Source organism: Prenolepis imparis, unplaced genomic scaffold (genome assembly GCF_030444845.1).
Source record: "Prenolepis imparis isolate NDT839.2.m4 unplaced genomic scaffold, iyPreImpa1.0 SCAF_7, whole genome shotgun sequence".
In the NCBI taxonomy this organism is placed as follows: Eukaryota; Metazoa; Arthropoda; class Insecta; order Hymenoptera; family Formicidae; genus Prenolepis; species Prenolepis imparis.
In genome coordinates this window covers 3,873,868-3,890,301 of record NW_028141165.1, presented here as the reverse complement: position 1 = coordinate 3,890,301, position 16,434 = coordinate 3,873,868, and the positions used below count along the sequence as shown (strand labels likewise).

At 27.3% G+C, this 16,434-nt stretch overlaps 3 protein-coding genes across 5 annotated transcripts; 2 read left to right on the top strand and 1 right to left on the bottom strand.

The window, feature by feature from the left end:
- Window positions 1–809: 809 nt before the first annotated feature.
- On the top strand, window positions 810–4,128 carry LOC145939142 (neuronal acetylcholine receptor subunit alpha-7-like). Of its 2 annotated transcripts, none has more exons than XM_083043342.1 (8): window positions 810–993; window positions 1,272–1,468; window positions 1,811–1,855; window positions 1,934–2,043; window positions 2,207–2,420; window positions 2,785–2,962; window positions 3,028–3,180; window positions 3,606–4,128. In XM_083043342.1, the coding sequence occupies exons 1-8, from the start codon at window positions 945–947 to the stop codon at window positions 3,950–3,952; spliced, it is 1,293 nt and encodes a 430-aa protein (XP_082899468.1). In that variant the 5' UTR covers window positions 810–944; the 3' UTR covers window positions 3,953–4,128. The 2 variants fall into 2 exon arrangements, with proteins under 2 accessions (XP_082899468.1, XP_082899469.1); XM_083043343.1 differs by lacking the exon at window positions 810–993 and adding an exon at window positions 1,013–1,036 and having other exon boundaries at window positions 3,606–4,126.
- Window positions 4,129–4,931: 803 nt separating this feature from the next.
- Window positions 4,932–11,765, top strand: LOC145938161 (uncharacterized). Its single transcript, XM_083041575.1, has 15 exons — window positions 4,932–5,088; window positions 5,342–5,526; window positions 5,859–5,903; window positions 5,974–6,083; window positions 6,276–6,489; window positions 6,736–6,913; window positions 6,977–7,129; window positions 7,437–7,769; window positions 8,729–8,988; window positions 9,228–9,272; window positions 9,462–9,571; window positions 9,943–10,153; window positions 10,339–10,513; window positions 10,714–10,866; window positions 11,193–11,765. Exons 1-15 carry the CDS (start codon window positions 5,034–5,036, stop codon window positions 11,549–11,551), a joined length of 2,586 nt encoding a protein of 861 aa, XP_082897701.1. The 5' UTR covers window positions 4,932–5,033; the 3' UTR covers window positions 11,552–11,765.
- On the bottom strand, window positions 11,245–16,399 carry LOC145939143 (neuralized-like protein 2). 2 transcript variants are annotated; one of them, XM_083043344.1, is made up of 5 exons: window positions 15,215–16,399; window positions 14,746–15,078; window positions 14,130–14,668; window positions 12,076–12,136; window positions 11,245–11,366 (listed from the first exon to the last, which is right to left on the bottom strand). In XM_083043344.1, the coding sequence occupies exons 1-3, from the start codon at window positions 15,588–15,590 to the stop codon at window positions 14,547–14,549; spliced, it is 831 nt and encodes a 276-aa protein (XP_082899470.1). In that variant the 5' UTR covers window positions 15,591–16,399; the 3' UTR covers window positions 11,245–11,366; window positions 12,076–12,136; window positions 14,130–14,546. The 2 variants fall into 2 exon arrangements, with proteins under 2 accessions (XP_082899470.1, XP_082899471.1); XM_083043345.1 differs by having other exon boundaries at window positions 14,130–14,665; window positions 15,215–16,397.
- Between the last annotated feature and the right edge of the window lie 35 nt (window positions 16,400–16,434).

The following is a 16,434-nucleotide window of genomic DNA, read 5'->3' as shown; positions in this document are numbered from 1 at the left end:
AACTCTCTATGTTCCCGATCGAAATATTGTACAAATTATTAGGAAATGTTATCAGTTAAAAATTAGATCTTATAATATTTTTACAACCTGCTAATTTATATTTTATCCGGAATAATATTTCGAGATTTGCACAAAAATCGATGCACTAAGAATTAAACGCACCGTATATTCGTTGTTAATTTCTGTGATATGTTAATGTTTTGTGAAATTACCGCGTGTACACGATATAGAAATAAACATTTCTCGTCTGTAACATTTCCAGTCTTTCACTAAATTATAATTATAATGACGCGAGAAAAAGATATCTCGGTATTAAAGGTAAGTAAAGCTGTCAAAAAATAGAGTATCATATATATGAAAGCTAAATTTCTTATAAGCTTAAGATTTTAATTTGCAACTTTATCTGCTAGCTTAATATTTTATTCAGCAATAAATAAAAAGCCAAAATTTTTGGAAATATCTTTATATTTAAACTATTATCTTGTTTCAATGTATATTTATATCGCGTTATTTCTATTTTTTTATTCTAATAATTTAATTCCAATCTTCTATTCTAATTTTATTCTCTCATTTTAATTTAATCGGAAACATTAATTGCCAAAGTTTTCACATTTGTTTATTTTTGTGATCTCAATATTTTAAAGATTTAAATAATCTGTAGAAGTACTCTATTGCAAAACTTAACAATTAAAAACGTTCTATAAAAAAATAACTCAAGATTACTAAAAAAGTTGATGGATTTAATTAATTAGATTTTAATTAATTAATTTAAAAAAATATTTTGTAATTACGATTGTCTTTACTGCGTTGGATATAAAGTTTTCAAATTGGTCGATATCTGGGGGGCGTCCGTACGTATATCAATAGCAAATCGTCTGACACAATTCTGGTACAATAATGATGAGAATTAGTCGAATCAGAACCATTGATACGTACTGATCAAGATGAGAATACTACAGGTGTTTGGATTTTTCGTTATTTTCTGGCAATCCAGTATGTGAAATAATCGATTGTCTGTATTGACGTAAAATTAATTGTAATATTACCTATTTTTTAAAATTCAGTAATCCCAGATATGTTGTATATTTGAAAATAATATTAACATTGTAACTGCAATATCATACAATTATATGTATATTATAATAAAAAATAATATTTAAATTAAAATAATTTAATATTACCAAGCATCATATATATGCTTGATTTGTCAATAAGTTCAATTAAATTTAATTAAATTTCAGTATATAAATTTTTCTTTAATTTTTTTATAGACGCTCTGAAGTTTTTGTTTCCTGATTATTTTGATGTTTTGATACGAAAATGCAAAAGTGCAGAAGATACGAAATTACCGCTGTTGCGTCTTAAAGAGCAACTCTTTTGCGATTATGATAGCTCGATCCACCCGAATAATTTTAAGAATAATGTTACTATCGTCACTTTGAGGCTGATGCCGAAGCTAATGGAATTAGTAAGTATACATATATATATAATTATATAAAAATATAAAAATATCTCGAATTATATCACTGGGTTATAATTAATTGTGAAGTGAAAAATTATAAAAAGTTAGCATTATTTTCCAAAAATATTCCATAAAAGTTATAAATTAAACTCCATAAGATTTATAAATTTTTGTATAAATTTAATGTTTTTATTTCTGGATATAACATGTGTTTTAATGAAATAAAGATTTCTTGTTACTATTAATTTTCACATACTCATCTTATTTTTTCTTTCCATTGTATATAATTATAAAATAATATATATACCACATATTGCGCGCATAAAAAGAATTAAATTTTGTTTACAGAGAAATGACCACGCTATATTGTCACTGCATAGTTGGATAACACTTGTAAGTGTAAAATTTTTATAGAAGGCATTTTTATGTCTCATCCTTGCTTGAATTAAGCTTTAATTATTTTATTAATAGACTTGGTCTGACCCGCATCTTACTTGGACACCGAGCGATTATGACGGGATTAATTTTATTCATGTAAAGAATTCGGATATCTGGATGCCCGATTTGTGTGTCTATAATTCGTAAGTTAACATTTTTTTTAATAACTGACAAAAATTGATCTTATTTTTTTCATTTTAAGATAAATTGCCTCTTGTGCACTCTCTGTTATGATCCTATCAATTCTCATTTCTTCACATAGTTATGTATAATATAAATAATAACTATTTTTCTCGATTCTTTTAGTGGCGATATGTTAGATGATCAATTTGAGTTACCTTCGACAGAATGTTTGCTCTTCAGCGAGGGATCCATCAATTGCGTGCCAGCTGTGAAATTTGTCGTCAAATGCGATCCAGATTACACCTATTTTCCTTATGATAAATATCTATGTCGCATCACGTTCGGTTCATGGAGGCATACTGGGCTGGAAGTCGATTATCAGATAAGTAAAGGCGGGGTATGTGTTTGCAAAATCAAATTAATTAAAATAAAATTATTTGCTTTTGTAATTATTTGATCTACAAATAATTACAAAACACATTAATCATCAATTTTTCTTACGTCTAATATATTCGCTCTGCACATAAATGACATTATTATTGATCAAATTTATGCACTGTAGAATCAAGTTAATGCATCTAAAATTAACAAGAGTTAAATAAGAGTTGAAATATTTTTCAATGTATTTATAATTATTACAATTTATAATACATGATTGCTTATATAAAAAAAAATTATAGTCTTATTTCGAGACATTAGAATATCTAATTTATTATATTGACTGTAAATATTCTTGCTATATATTAAAAATTTTTTGACAGATTAGTATGGACGGTTACGAGAATAACACGACATGGGATTTAAAATTTATAAATGCAGTGAAAGAGATAAAAACACATAAATGCTGTCCGAATGACACTTTTCCAAGCATCGATTACAACTTTTTATTGACACGATATCAAGGCAGAAAACACATAACTATTGCTGTACCTACCATAGGTGAGCAATTATTAGCGAAAACAAAACCAAACAGGATAAACTTAAGTACTGATGTTTCCTTCTAGTTTTGATATTTCTTACTCTAACGGTGCTTTGCCTGGATCCAAAATCGATGGAGCGATTTGCATTAGCAAGCGTAAATTTTACTTGTCACCTGCTCTGCCTTTACTTTATTCACTGGCAATTACAGTACAACGGTGTTAATACACCTAAAATATGTGAGTAATAAGACTTATATATGAAGAATATAAATATAAGAGAAAAATGTAAAAATATAATAAAAAAATATATTGTAAGTCTCGATATATTCTAATTTATATAATTTCAAGAAATTTGTTATAATTAACAATTTTAGAATATATATTAACTTGTTTTTTACTATTTAATGTTAATTGGATCATTAACTATATAAATTAAATTATTTTAAAATGTTAAATATTAAAATATATTAATAAAATAAAACTATGAAAAAATTTGTGATTTTATTTGTTACAAAATAGAATATAAAAATTAAAATCAAAGTAAATATTTAAGAGTTCATAAAAATTGCAAATAAAAAAAATATCAATTAGTGTTAAAATCAAACTTATAAAATATATAATTAACATTTTTATTTATAACAAATTATTTTTCTTACCTGTAGTTATATTTTATGGTGAGTCCGTCGCTTTGGCTACCTTTACCATTATTCTAACAGTCTTGTTACGTAAATTGGAAGACATGAACACGGAGATGCCAAATTGGATCTCATCTATTACAAGGTTCATCTTGAGCAACAGGTTTGGTCGTTTCCTGATTTTGAAAGACGACGAGATTAAGATGGCAGACGAAAATACAGAAACTGAAGCAAACTTGAATGTTCCAAAATCTGAAGCAAAGCTAAAGGAACCGTCTTGGAAGCACTTTGCCACTATTATCGATTGGTTGTCTTTTATCTGCGTGATCTTTACTTACATCATCATGCTGATCATTTTTGTACCCCCTGGTTAATCTAAAATGAAAAATATATTAATATTACAAAATATACATTATAATATTTACAATTAAAAAAAAAAATTGTTTCTGTTCTGTTTTTTTGTAACACGTTAAAATATTATATAATTTTTCCGCATAACTTTCGTTTTATATTTCGATTATTCAAGTCAACTGATTTAAAATGAATTAATAATTGTAAGTAATAATAATAATAATAATAGTAATAATATATTTTCTTTTTATAAAAATAAAATATATGTTCTTTATCTATTTTTTTAATGTGGCTATTTTACATAGTTGCAGTAGTATAGAGTTTTGTAGAATATAAATATAATAGAAAACAAAACAAGTATAATTTCTATAATGACTATTTTTATTAATGTGTAAAATATTCTATGTATTAATTTAAAAATCATTTATTATGTTTCTAAAAATGTTATATAAATAATAAAAAATATTAAATAACTAAAATTATTTAGATCTGTTATTTGTTTATACCACTCTGCTAATTTTTATATCTTATCCAAAATAGTTAAGCTATATACATACATACATATATACTTTCATATAGATTTTAAAAACCTGTACAACAATGAATACATTAATAACTATATTTATAGCTAAATCCAATGATTAATCATAAACTCGAGAAAAAGATGTGTTTGCTCTAAAAATAACTAATATATCTTTAATGCAGTAGCGCAAAAACTGAAATTCTTGTTTTATATAATTTAATCTTTAATTTAACACATTAATTTAATTTTAAAAATAAAAAACTAACTTTTAAATATAAATTAATATTTTCAAAAAAAAATAAAAAATATATTTTTGTAAGCATTTTATGACATCAATTTTAATTATTTTACGAACAAAGAAAATAAAAATTTACAAATTAAGTCATACTTTGATCTCGAGCCATACAGTTGCCTTTTAATTTATAGTTTATTATTATAAAATTCTCAAATTAGAGTTCGATACTTTAGGGGCGTCAAATATATCAACAGTATAGAATTTCATGAGGCGTCTGATAAAATTGTTCTGTCATTTTAATGAAGAGAATTAGTCGAATAAGTGCCGTTGACTCATATCGATCAAGATGAGAATACTACAGATATTTGGATTTTTCATTATTCTATGGCAGGATCGAGTCGGTACGTATGACAATCATATGTCTTTATTAAATAATAATAATTGTGTATTATTTCGTATTTTTCTAAATCTAGTAATATATAGGAGAATTATGTCATAATTTTCTCTCATATAAAAATAACTTTAAATTATAATTATAACATTTGTAAAAATTATTTTAAATAAAAATAATATACAAATTAAAATAATTGGACAATGATCAGATATTATATTAATTCAAAAATTGAACTAAATATTTAAATTGTCTCTATATAGATGCTTTTACCATGAGACTGGAAGATAATATTGTGACACGAGGATGTAAAAATCTAGAAGATACAACTCCATTATTGCGCCTTAAGAAGTATCTTTTCTGCACGTATGATGGTACCGTTCGTCCAAATCATCACAAAACGGTCACTAATGTCACTCTTAGGTTGATGCCAAAGATGATGGAATTCGTAAGTCTATTATCGTAAAAGAAATCATTATAAGAAAAATATTACACACATAAACAGAATTAAAGATATATAATTATGTAAAATTATTTTGAAAAAATGTTTAATGTGTTTAATATGTCATTCTCTACACATATAAAATTTCAGAGGAAAGTGATATTTTTGGGAACAATATTCGTATTGTCATATTTTAACTTTGCCCTATATATTTATTTCTCTATCATAACAAATTTAATTAAAAATACTATTATTATTAATACTATAAATTTTATACGCAATTTTTTTACAATTATTATAAAGCAATGAATAAAGAAAACAATTAATTTAACTTACAGACCGGGGACAATGGAATACTAACACTCCACAGTTGGATGTCATTTGTGAGTTGCAGAATATATTGTTCTTTATGCGGCTTGTTCTTGTTTTAATTAACAGATATTTAATTAACAGTCCTGGACGGACACGCATCTCACTTGGACACCAAATCTTTTTGACGGTGTAACTTATATTCACGTGAAGTCCTATGAACTCTGGGTGCCCGATTTATGTGTTTACAACTCGTAAGTTGGTGTTGTATTATTATCATAGCAAAACATATAGTACGTTATTCTAATATTAATAAAAAGACTTATAACATTTTTCCGATTTTAAAATAAATTGTCTATTAATAAACTTTTCAATTTTTATCTTTATATTAGCACTTTATAATTGTACGATATCAATATGATAATTATCTTCATAATTTCTTTTAGTGGTGATATGTCGAACGATCTACTTGAGCTGCCTACAACAGATTGTCTGGTATTTAACACAGGCTCCGTTGTTTGCGTGCCGGCTTTGAAATACATATCCAAATGCGATGGCGATTACACTTATTGGCCTTACGATCAGCAAACGTGTCGTATTGTACTTGGCTCATGGTCATATGCGGGAGAAGAAGTCGATTTTCATCTTGACGGAGACGGAGTTTGTGAATTATCTTATTTATTACCAATTTATAATTCTCTTTTATTCTTATGTATATATATTTTTCTTTCTTTAATTTCTTAAATATTACTTTCTATAAAAGTTAAAATTTTTTTTAGAAATAACAATTATTTTACACAATTTGATTATTTTTTCTATAAAGCCTTTTTATTTTATTTATAAGTAGATTTATATTTCATTAGCTTATTTGAAAAATAATTGCGTTTGGCTAAATATTTATTTTAGATCAACATGGACAGCTATGAAAATAATACATTGTACGATTTGAAGTTTGTGGACGCAGTGAAACATGTTAAAAAGTACAAATGTTGTCCGAACGACACTTTCCCGAAGATTGATTATACATTCTTGTTAACTCGACATCACGGTATAAATCACAAAACTGTCATCACACCGGCAATCGGTAGGCAATTTTTTGAAAAAGCAAAAATACAAGATAAATTTAAACTATAAATGCTTTTTTCAGCTTTGATATTACTCACTTTGACGGTGCTTTGGTTGGACTCGAGATCAGTCGAACGAACTGCGGTTGCGAGCGTAAATTTGATTTGTCACCTACTCTGCCTGTACGACTTGCATTGGCAATTGCCATATAATGGTATTAATCCCCCTAATATAAGTAAGTATCAGAATCGTAAAGAATGTGATAATTATAGAACTGAAGAACATTTTAAATTAAATTTTCGAAATATTTCAATTTTATAACTTTAACATTATGATACATTTTTACTTTAATAGCTTTAGAGAATATTAAATATTGTTTAAATATATGTAATATATGAGATTTTTTTACTAGATATACTAGAAAGAATAAAAAATTAAAATACACCAAAACCTTAATTAAAATTAAAAATCAAACGCCTCACAAACACATATAGTTTAAATCAAGTAATGAATTATTTTTCTTACATTTAAACATTCGACAGTGCTGTTCTATCGCGATTCCTTGGTATTGGCTACTTTCGCATTAATCTTGACGACCTTGTTACGCAAACTGCAAAACATGAGCACAGACATGCCAAATTGGATCTCATCCACGACAATGTTCGTCTTGAATAATAGGGCTGGTCGTTTTCTAATACTAAATGACGAGGAGTCCAAGATAGCAGGCGAAAACATAATAATTGAAGACAGCTCGGACCTACCAAAATCTGGAATTAAGGAATCCTGGAGATATTTTGCCGCTATTGTCGAATGGTTGTCGTTCTTTTGCGTTATTCTCACTTATGTCGTTATCTTAATTACTCTTGTACCTATAAGTTAATGAATGATAACTCTTTATAAAAGTTTTTAAATAATCTTGCGTATGTTGTTGTGACTGATACAAATAAATCATGTGTTATTTTTGATTAAAGTATACGATATTTATCACATACATACACACACACACACACACACATATACATTCCTTTCATATAAAATCTTATTAATAACACAGTCTTATATGTTAACAACTTCTGTAACATAAAAAGATTCAACATTTAATATTTTGCAACTATAAGAAAGAAGAGTATCTCTGGAAAGATTTGTGAAATGTGTATACGATATAAATGTTACATAATAAACAATCGATAAAAATGAATAAATTTGTATAAAATATATAATATAAACATTCTCATTTCTATTATTGTTTTCGACCTGCTTAAAAATTATCTATGATTCATATATATATAAAATTATAAAATTTTGTTACTATATTAGTTTTTAATTTAATAATTTTAAAATTTATTAATTTTATATATATATATTTTAGAAATTTATATTATGAAATCATATTTATAAAAAATGGAAAACATCTATAGAAATATAATTCGTCAATCTAACAACTGAATCAATATATGCATCATTTTTCTATCGTTTAAACTTATTTATATAGATATAATATTTAAATTTACCATTGATATCCACGCATACATATATATATATATATATATATATATATATATATATATAAAGATTTAGATTTAAGTTAGAAAAAAACAATCAAATATAATTTAAAGCATCGTAAAAAAACAATAATGAAAATTATTTTATATTTTCGTCGATAAAATACATATTACTAGTGGATGAGAATTGTTCTAAATATTGAAAGCGATAAAAGTTTTTGTGTTGAAGGGGCGGTCTTCGAAATCTGTAGTTTTACATTTCATTGGGCGTATGGTTATCATCAAATTTATTATCATTCTGTTTTCACATAATATATCGTTAAACGATTCAGTCGTTTTAAATTCGTTCATCGTTCGTCATATATCCAAGATGAGTAGAAGCGGTCTTTTTTCTATTTTATTATTTATCTTTGATGTCTTATATAATGATGTGACAGCAAGTAACAGTTGCAACGATGTTGAGAGCAAATCGACTATATTACGACTGAAGAGGCATCTCCTCTGCGAGTACGATTCCGAAGTAAGACCGGTCCAAAACAACAATAACATGACACGAGTAACGTTTCGTATGATACCGCACTTTCTTCGCTTTGTAAGTATTCGTGAAAATTATTTTACGGTAAATAAAAAATTCTCTAAAGAAGCCAATATTTTGTCAATCAAATTCTTTCTTATTTTTGCATACTTTTTAATTTATCTGTACAAAATATTTTATAATTTGAATTATAAGTTTTTTGTACCTTAAATTGAAACTGTAGACTAAAACTGTGCAATTTACAAAACAAAAAATTACATGATTACATTAATTAAAGCTACAAATTATTTGTCCAGAATAACGAAGAAGAACTTTTTGAGATACATGCGTGGATATCAATGGTAAGTTTAAATATTATATCTATATAAATAAGTTTAAACGCGATAGATAAATGATGCATATATTGATTCAGTTGTTAGATTGACGAATTATATTTCTATAGATATACTTTCCATTTTTTGAATATGATTTTATAATATAAATTTCTAAAATAAACACATTCTATTTGTATTAATATCTTATTGAAACAGGAATGGAATGATTCACATTTGACTTGGGATCCTGAACAATACGATAATATCAAGTGGATACCTATACCAGGCTATCAAATTTGGGTACCGGATATTTCAATACATAACGAGTAAGCAATATATTCTTGTACTTTAATAATTAAAAACGTACTATATATATATATATATATAATCTAAACTTATTAATAGTTATAGATATACTTAAACTCAACAAACTAATCAATAAATATTGATTATTTCATAAAATTTAAAATTGTATAATTAAACTCAATTTAAGAATTTCGTTCTTTTCCTTTATCTCGATTAATTATATATGTTTTAATCAAGAGTAAAGAACCATATATATTTGTGAAATTAAAACAATCTGGGATTAACATATAAAAATTATTTTAATTCTTTCCTGATATTTTTTTTGTATCCAAGCAGAACAATATTGTTTGATTTAATTCCAAGATATTTATCGAGTTATTTGGATATTTAGACGAATTGAAGAGAGCTCTTTGGGTTATAATCAGGCGAAAGCTTGGGTCGGAAAACAGGGAAAGGTTCAATGGTTAACGGCAGCAAAATATACTACATATTGTTTCGCGGATAATACATGGTGGCCATACAATACTATGAACTGCACCATACAAATCGGATCGTGGTCGCATTCCGGTGACGAGATCGAACTCGTTCCTTTGCAGATTACGGTATACAATTTATTTATCTATTTATTTCTTATCAAGACACAGATTTACGATTTACTTACATATCTCTCGATAGTGATATCTGTATATGATATATAAAATAATCTTTGATTAATATTCTTTTATATTTTGTTTGTTTTTTATAAATTAGTTTTTTATAAATCTATCAATTAAATCGGTGTTTACAGTCATCAGAAATAGAGTCCAAAGATGTTGAGTGGGATTTATTGAAAATGTACGTAACAAAATGGGAAGACCGGTATAAGTATAATTCGGGTTCCACAGCTAAAATGCTTTCTTATCATTTTATTCTAAGAAGGCATTGGGGCATTATACGCATTGCGTATATATCGCCTACTATAGGTATGCATCACACAAATTGTGTTATATTAATATTAATCAATGCTATTTATAATATAATAAATATAAATTGATATAAATCCGTAATTATATTTTTTTAATAATTTCAATTTAATGTTGATAAATGATAAAGTAAATAAAATTTTCAATATGCTCATTTCATATTGATCTCGATATGTGAAATTTTACATGATGTTTAACAGTGTTAATGGTTATGACTCTGATGGTGTTGTGGCTAGAACCGAAATCTTTTGAGCGGATGGTGATCGCTAATCTCAATTTTATTTGTCATTTATTATGTATGCATGACATACATTGGGAAATACCGAAAAGCGGTTTTAACGTTCCTAAACTGAGTAAGTGTAGATAACAAAAACAGTTATTTGCATTTATAATATCGTTAATCTTAATTTTCAACAATAAATAATATTTTGACAATTAATCTCCTGAAATAAAATTCTGTTAACATAAATTATTCAAAATTAGGAGTCATGCTGTTTGTGTAGAGAGAATATTCCGATATTATTTTTTAATTAATTCGTAGAATTCTTCAAATTTCAATTGCATAGTTTTTAATAATTAATTAATTTTTAATTTATTTGCGAATTTTATTGTGTGTGTGTGTGTGTGTGTGTGTGTAAAAAAAGATATATCTTCTATCATAAATATATTTTTATTTTAGTCGTCCTTTACGAGAGTTCTTTCGCGATAGCATCGTTTGCTCTCATACTTACCAGTATTCTGCGACACTTGCAAGAATTGACCACCGAGCCACCCACGTGGATCTCAAGCAGCACAACGTTCATATTGCGCAGTAGAATTGGACAGATTCTTCTAGTCAGCATCCTAGATCCAGCTGTAACAGCAAAGATAGAAATTGATGCGGATGATAATACCGATCTTGTACAATCAAATAATAAAAAATCGCCATGGAGATACGTCATAGTACTCGTAGGCTGGTTTGCATTTTTAAGTGTACTTCTCGCCTACATAGTGTTGCTAAGCACATGTTTTCCTACATATTATACTGTAATATTATAAATCCTTAATGTACAGACTAATTACATGCTTGAATATTATAACTGTTCATTAAAGATTATATCTTAACATTGTAAAATAGTATAATTATTTCTCATATAATAAAAAAATATAACAAAAGTATACTCGATAAATTCACAGCTATGCGGTTCGGAAAACGAAGATGAGGGGAATATGACTTATTTTTTCTTTTCCTCTTATAAATATATTTATATTTTAAAATCAAATTTGCTTTAAAAATTTATATTAGTACTGTTTTTTTTTGTTTTCATACAATTATAAAAAAAAATTTACATTGAAATGATTAAAATTCTTTAAAAAATAAAAAAACATTATTTAAATTAGAAAATTCTAATAAAATAAATCTTGTTTCGAAAACCGAGTGTCTCGAAAAGACACGTCAAAAAATAATGTTATACTTTTAATCGAGCGACTATAAAATTATGAAAAAATTAATTAACGCTATATATAAACTAGACTTAATTTTCTACTTTCTCTCCCTCTTTCCCTTCTTTCATCTCTCTTACCTATATTTTGAAAGTTCTGGTTTTGCCGATTCGGGATACTGACTTCATGGTCAGTTCACTTCTATTTATTAGCAAATAAATAGAGAGAATGTTAGTCAGTTTGATATTTCCAGTAAAATTTAAGACTATTTATAAGCATTGTTTTGTAAGTATTATTTTAATGACACTATTTCATAATTATTTAAAAGAGTTTTTAGAATAAAGAAAAATTCAAATACACTGAGAATGTTACACGTATTGTGCAATGTTAATGCGTTATTTCATATCTTTCATTGTTTTGAAAAATTTTGTTTCAAGAAAATATATATCCTTAAATGTTGACATTAGATACGTTCGAACAAAACATTTGAAATGTTTAACTTTTCATTGTAAGATGAAAATCGCGAAAATAATTTTACGATTTTTATCTTACAATTGCACCCTTCCTTCCATCACATTACATAGAATATTTTAATTATTTGCTTTATTTCGTTAGGTTCTGAAATGTCCAATAGAGAAGAAAAGATTAAAAAGTATCTAGAAATCATCGAGTAATGTTATAATGTTTTCATATAAACTTTGTTTTTAAAAACTTTGTTTCAAAAAAGAAAATATCCTTGAATGTCAATAGATGAAGATGGAACAAAAGATGAAAGTGAACAAAACGTTTGATAAATATTGTAAAGTGAAAATCGCGAGAATAATCTTACGATTTTTATTTTACACTAATATATTCCTTATTTTATCTATCATATTACATAGTATTTTTTAATTATTTACTTTATTTCCTTTAGATTCCTATAAAATCTGATAGCAGAGAAAATATTAGAAGAGCTAAGCAACTGAGTGGCTCGACAAGGCAGTAAAAGAAAATTTAGATGAAAACAAAAATGTAACAAAACTATCGTATGACACCAAATAAATTTGATCTTTCAAATTCTCTCAATTCAAAGACTGTTTGGGTTTAGATAACTGTTTGCTATGTATGACAAAAGTTCATCTTTAAATGTGATAAAATTACGGGATTCCTGGGAAGAATCTTCTCAAACACACTTTTTGATCTTGCCGATTTTACACATTGGAACATATTATAATCTAGTTAATAATATACTATAAAATGTTTAATGTAATAACTCTTAGAAAGTATAGAATTTATACACAACGCAAGTTCAAAGATTTGACATTTTTAAAGATATCAATTTTGTTGAGAATTTTTAAACCTCATTATTTTATTTAACAATCAGTTCTTGTAAAAAAAATATGAAAAATTGATACGATTATAGATTTTCATATTTGACTATTATCGCGTACCTCATTTAAGAAGTCGCTTGCGTATTTGAATTTGCTATAAAAGTTAATATAAATTATTTACTATAAAAGTTAAGATAAATTATTTTAATTGATCATTTTATAAACTTCTACAATATATTTTTTGTAAAATAATCTCTTTAGTATGCACAATACTATAATTTATCAAATACTGTAGATATTTTACGATATTTCTAGGACAAAATTACAAATGAAATGTTTTGCTCATCATGTTAATTATCTCGCTATTTATATAATAATCAATCTCTTGTCTTGTATGAGAAGTTTAAATTGGTCATATAAAAATTATAATTTACATGTTAAATGTAATGTCTCACAACTAATGTCAAATTAAATGACACAAACTAAATTCTATTGTAAATGTAATCGTTACTCATATGTCATATATATACTCATATCAAAGCTATATATGAAAAAGAAAAAAAAAAGATGCTCAGATATATCTTTGGAAATAGAAATCTATGAAAAGTGGAAAGATGTAATTGTGTTGAACGTCAACTATTAATACAGGAAATTGTTTACATCATAGAAAATAAAAAAAGAGAATAAAATTATCTAGAAAATTTTAAGCTTTGTATAATTTGTAAAATGATAAAACTCTTGTGAATAATTTGTTATCTAATTGTAAGTCTATTCAAAACATATGAATGCTTAAGGAAAAGATAGGTGTCCAAAAATATGTTTAAGTTTTATGTATAGCATTATATTATATCCAATAAACATGGTTACGTCCAAATGATACTTACAATTAAACTTTCAATTCAATTTTGCTGATATCCTCGATGCAGCGATAAACATTTCATTACATTATATACACACAATAATTTAATATTTCCATTTTAAAGAGAGAAAAATTTGGAAACTAAGAATGTAATTTACATTAAAAGACACAAACAACCACTTCCAATATAAATAAAACATGTACAAATAAATTTAACTTTGTACGAAGATAATCCTTCAGTACCTAAAATTTAGAACATGTATATACACACACACACACACACACACATATATATATATATATATATGTATGTATGTATAAAGTATATGCATATTAAACATTAGAGATATGTTGTGTGATATCATTTAGAACAAAAATAATTTAACAGAAAATGTTTCGTAAATATGTATAAAAACGTATGTATAAATGGAATGTGAGCTTTTTACTGTGACTGATACAACAGATAGTCTTTCAATAGTCTCGGTAGTGGAAGCAGATTAACCGCGTTCCTCTTGGTATATTGCAGTATAGCATCACGGCACGCACTCTGTAGAGTTGATACTACTAAAACAATATTATATTATAAAAACAATTTAGAAAGTGCTAAAGCAAAAAAGATAAGACATAATATAAATACTCACCCCCATACAGTTGAACTATCCGTACTTGTTTTGTGGTACCATAGACATCCACTACTGCGCGCAAAGGTCCTGCCTTGTAGGGAATATCCTTTCCACATACGCCTTGATCTTCACCATTAATGATGAAATGCATCTCTGCCTTATCAGGACAACCAGCCTGTGGTACGTACATGATACCAATTCGACTACCGACGTCTGTGGGTAAGATACACTGGGAGGAACCATCTATGTTTGGTTTCAGAGCATTGAATGGAATAACACCACGTGATGTCTGCACATTGACTCCATCTGTGACCAATTTCTTTTCTCTGGCTGCTATTCCTGGTGATATACCTTTGATAATGAGATAATGAATAAAGACAAAATATTTATTAATATATACGCTATATACACAATAATTCTAATAGAACAAAATATATTAAATATATGTACAATAAGAATAAACTACTAATTTTAGATTAACAGATACCAGTAAGGGAGGTATATGTAGATGAGAGACCACCACCATCAAAGTTATCCCAGATAGTCTGATTTCTGGTTATAGCAAAGATCCATGTGTTGCCTAATCTAACTAGATTAGGCATCGCATACTGGGGTAGATTATTATTGACCGAAGTAGGATCGATTAGTGTCAGTCCTAATCGCATATGTCCACTCCATCCTCTCTCTGTCTTTTCAATTTCCACAAGGAAGATCTCTCCTGGTTGCAACGGCTTCTCACTGAAGGCCACTGAGTTGGCAAAACTCGTAGTACGTATTGCCACTGTGCTGTCCTCGCACAGGAGAATATTTTCACCATGGATAGGATGGAATCTGGTTACTATTTTTCTGAACTCTTCACTCATGATGACGCGATGCAAGATTACGATATGCTTATCAGAAGAAAATCGCAAAAAGTGGCAGTGCAGGATGCACGAGGTGCATGTCTAATCTTATCCAGTCAATTAATACGAACAGTTTCTTCGAATTTCATTCAACGAAACTTGCGGGCTTTACTTTCACGACACTGTGTTCAACAATTATTAATTATTCACTCGAAAAGAGTTTATTAATTTAAATCTGAGAAAACATATTCTTCATAAAGAGTGAGGCTTGATAGTTGCTCTAGTGGTTTTGACCCGGCGCGTACGCGCCGTTCGATCATCCACAGGTAAATAAGAATAATAAATATAAATAAATTTACAAGTCAAAAAGAAAAATGTATGTTCTTGTGGTCAATTACTTGATCCTCAAAAATAAGCTTTATGAAAAAGACTGCGCAAAAATATGCGCACTTGTCCAAGGATAAATCGGAACTCTAAAAAATAAGCGTGATAGTTGACAATTGAGTCAATTAAGACAATTGACAGATTATATATACATATATGAAATCAGTGGCTGCCGTAAGAGCCTTTGTTATTGTTAATTGTTAATTAAATTTTCGGAGTCATTGCCTTGCCTGATTCGAATGGCGCTATTTCGTAGAATTCACATGTTGACACACGAACAGCTGCCGTAGCGAGAATTTTCATTCCGGATTATATTCTAATATTCTTGTGTTTACGAACGATTCGTTATCAAACAAAGCTTGCAAATCACCATGGCCGAAGTTAGTGTTTTTTTTTCTTTTTCTTTTTGGCGAGTTTAGCGAAGCATCATATGGCCACGCATGCGCGATACGCGACTGCTACAGCTGATTGTGACTGTCAA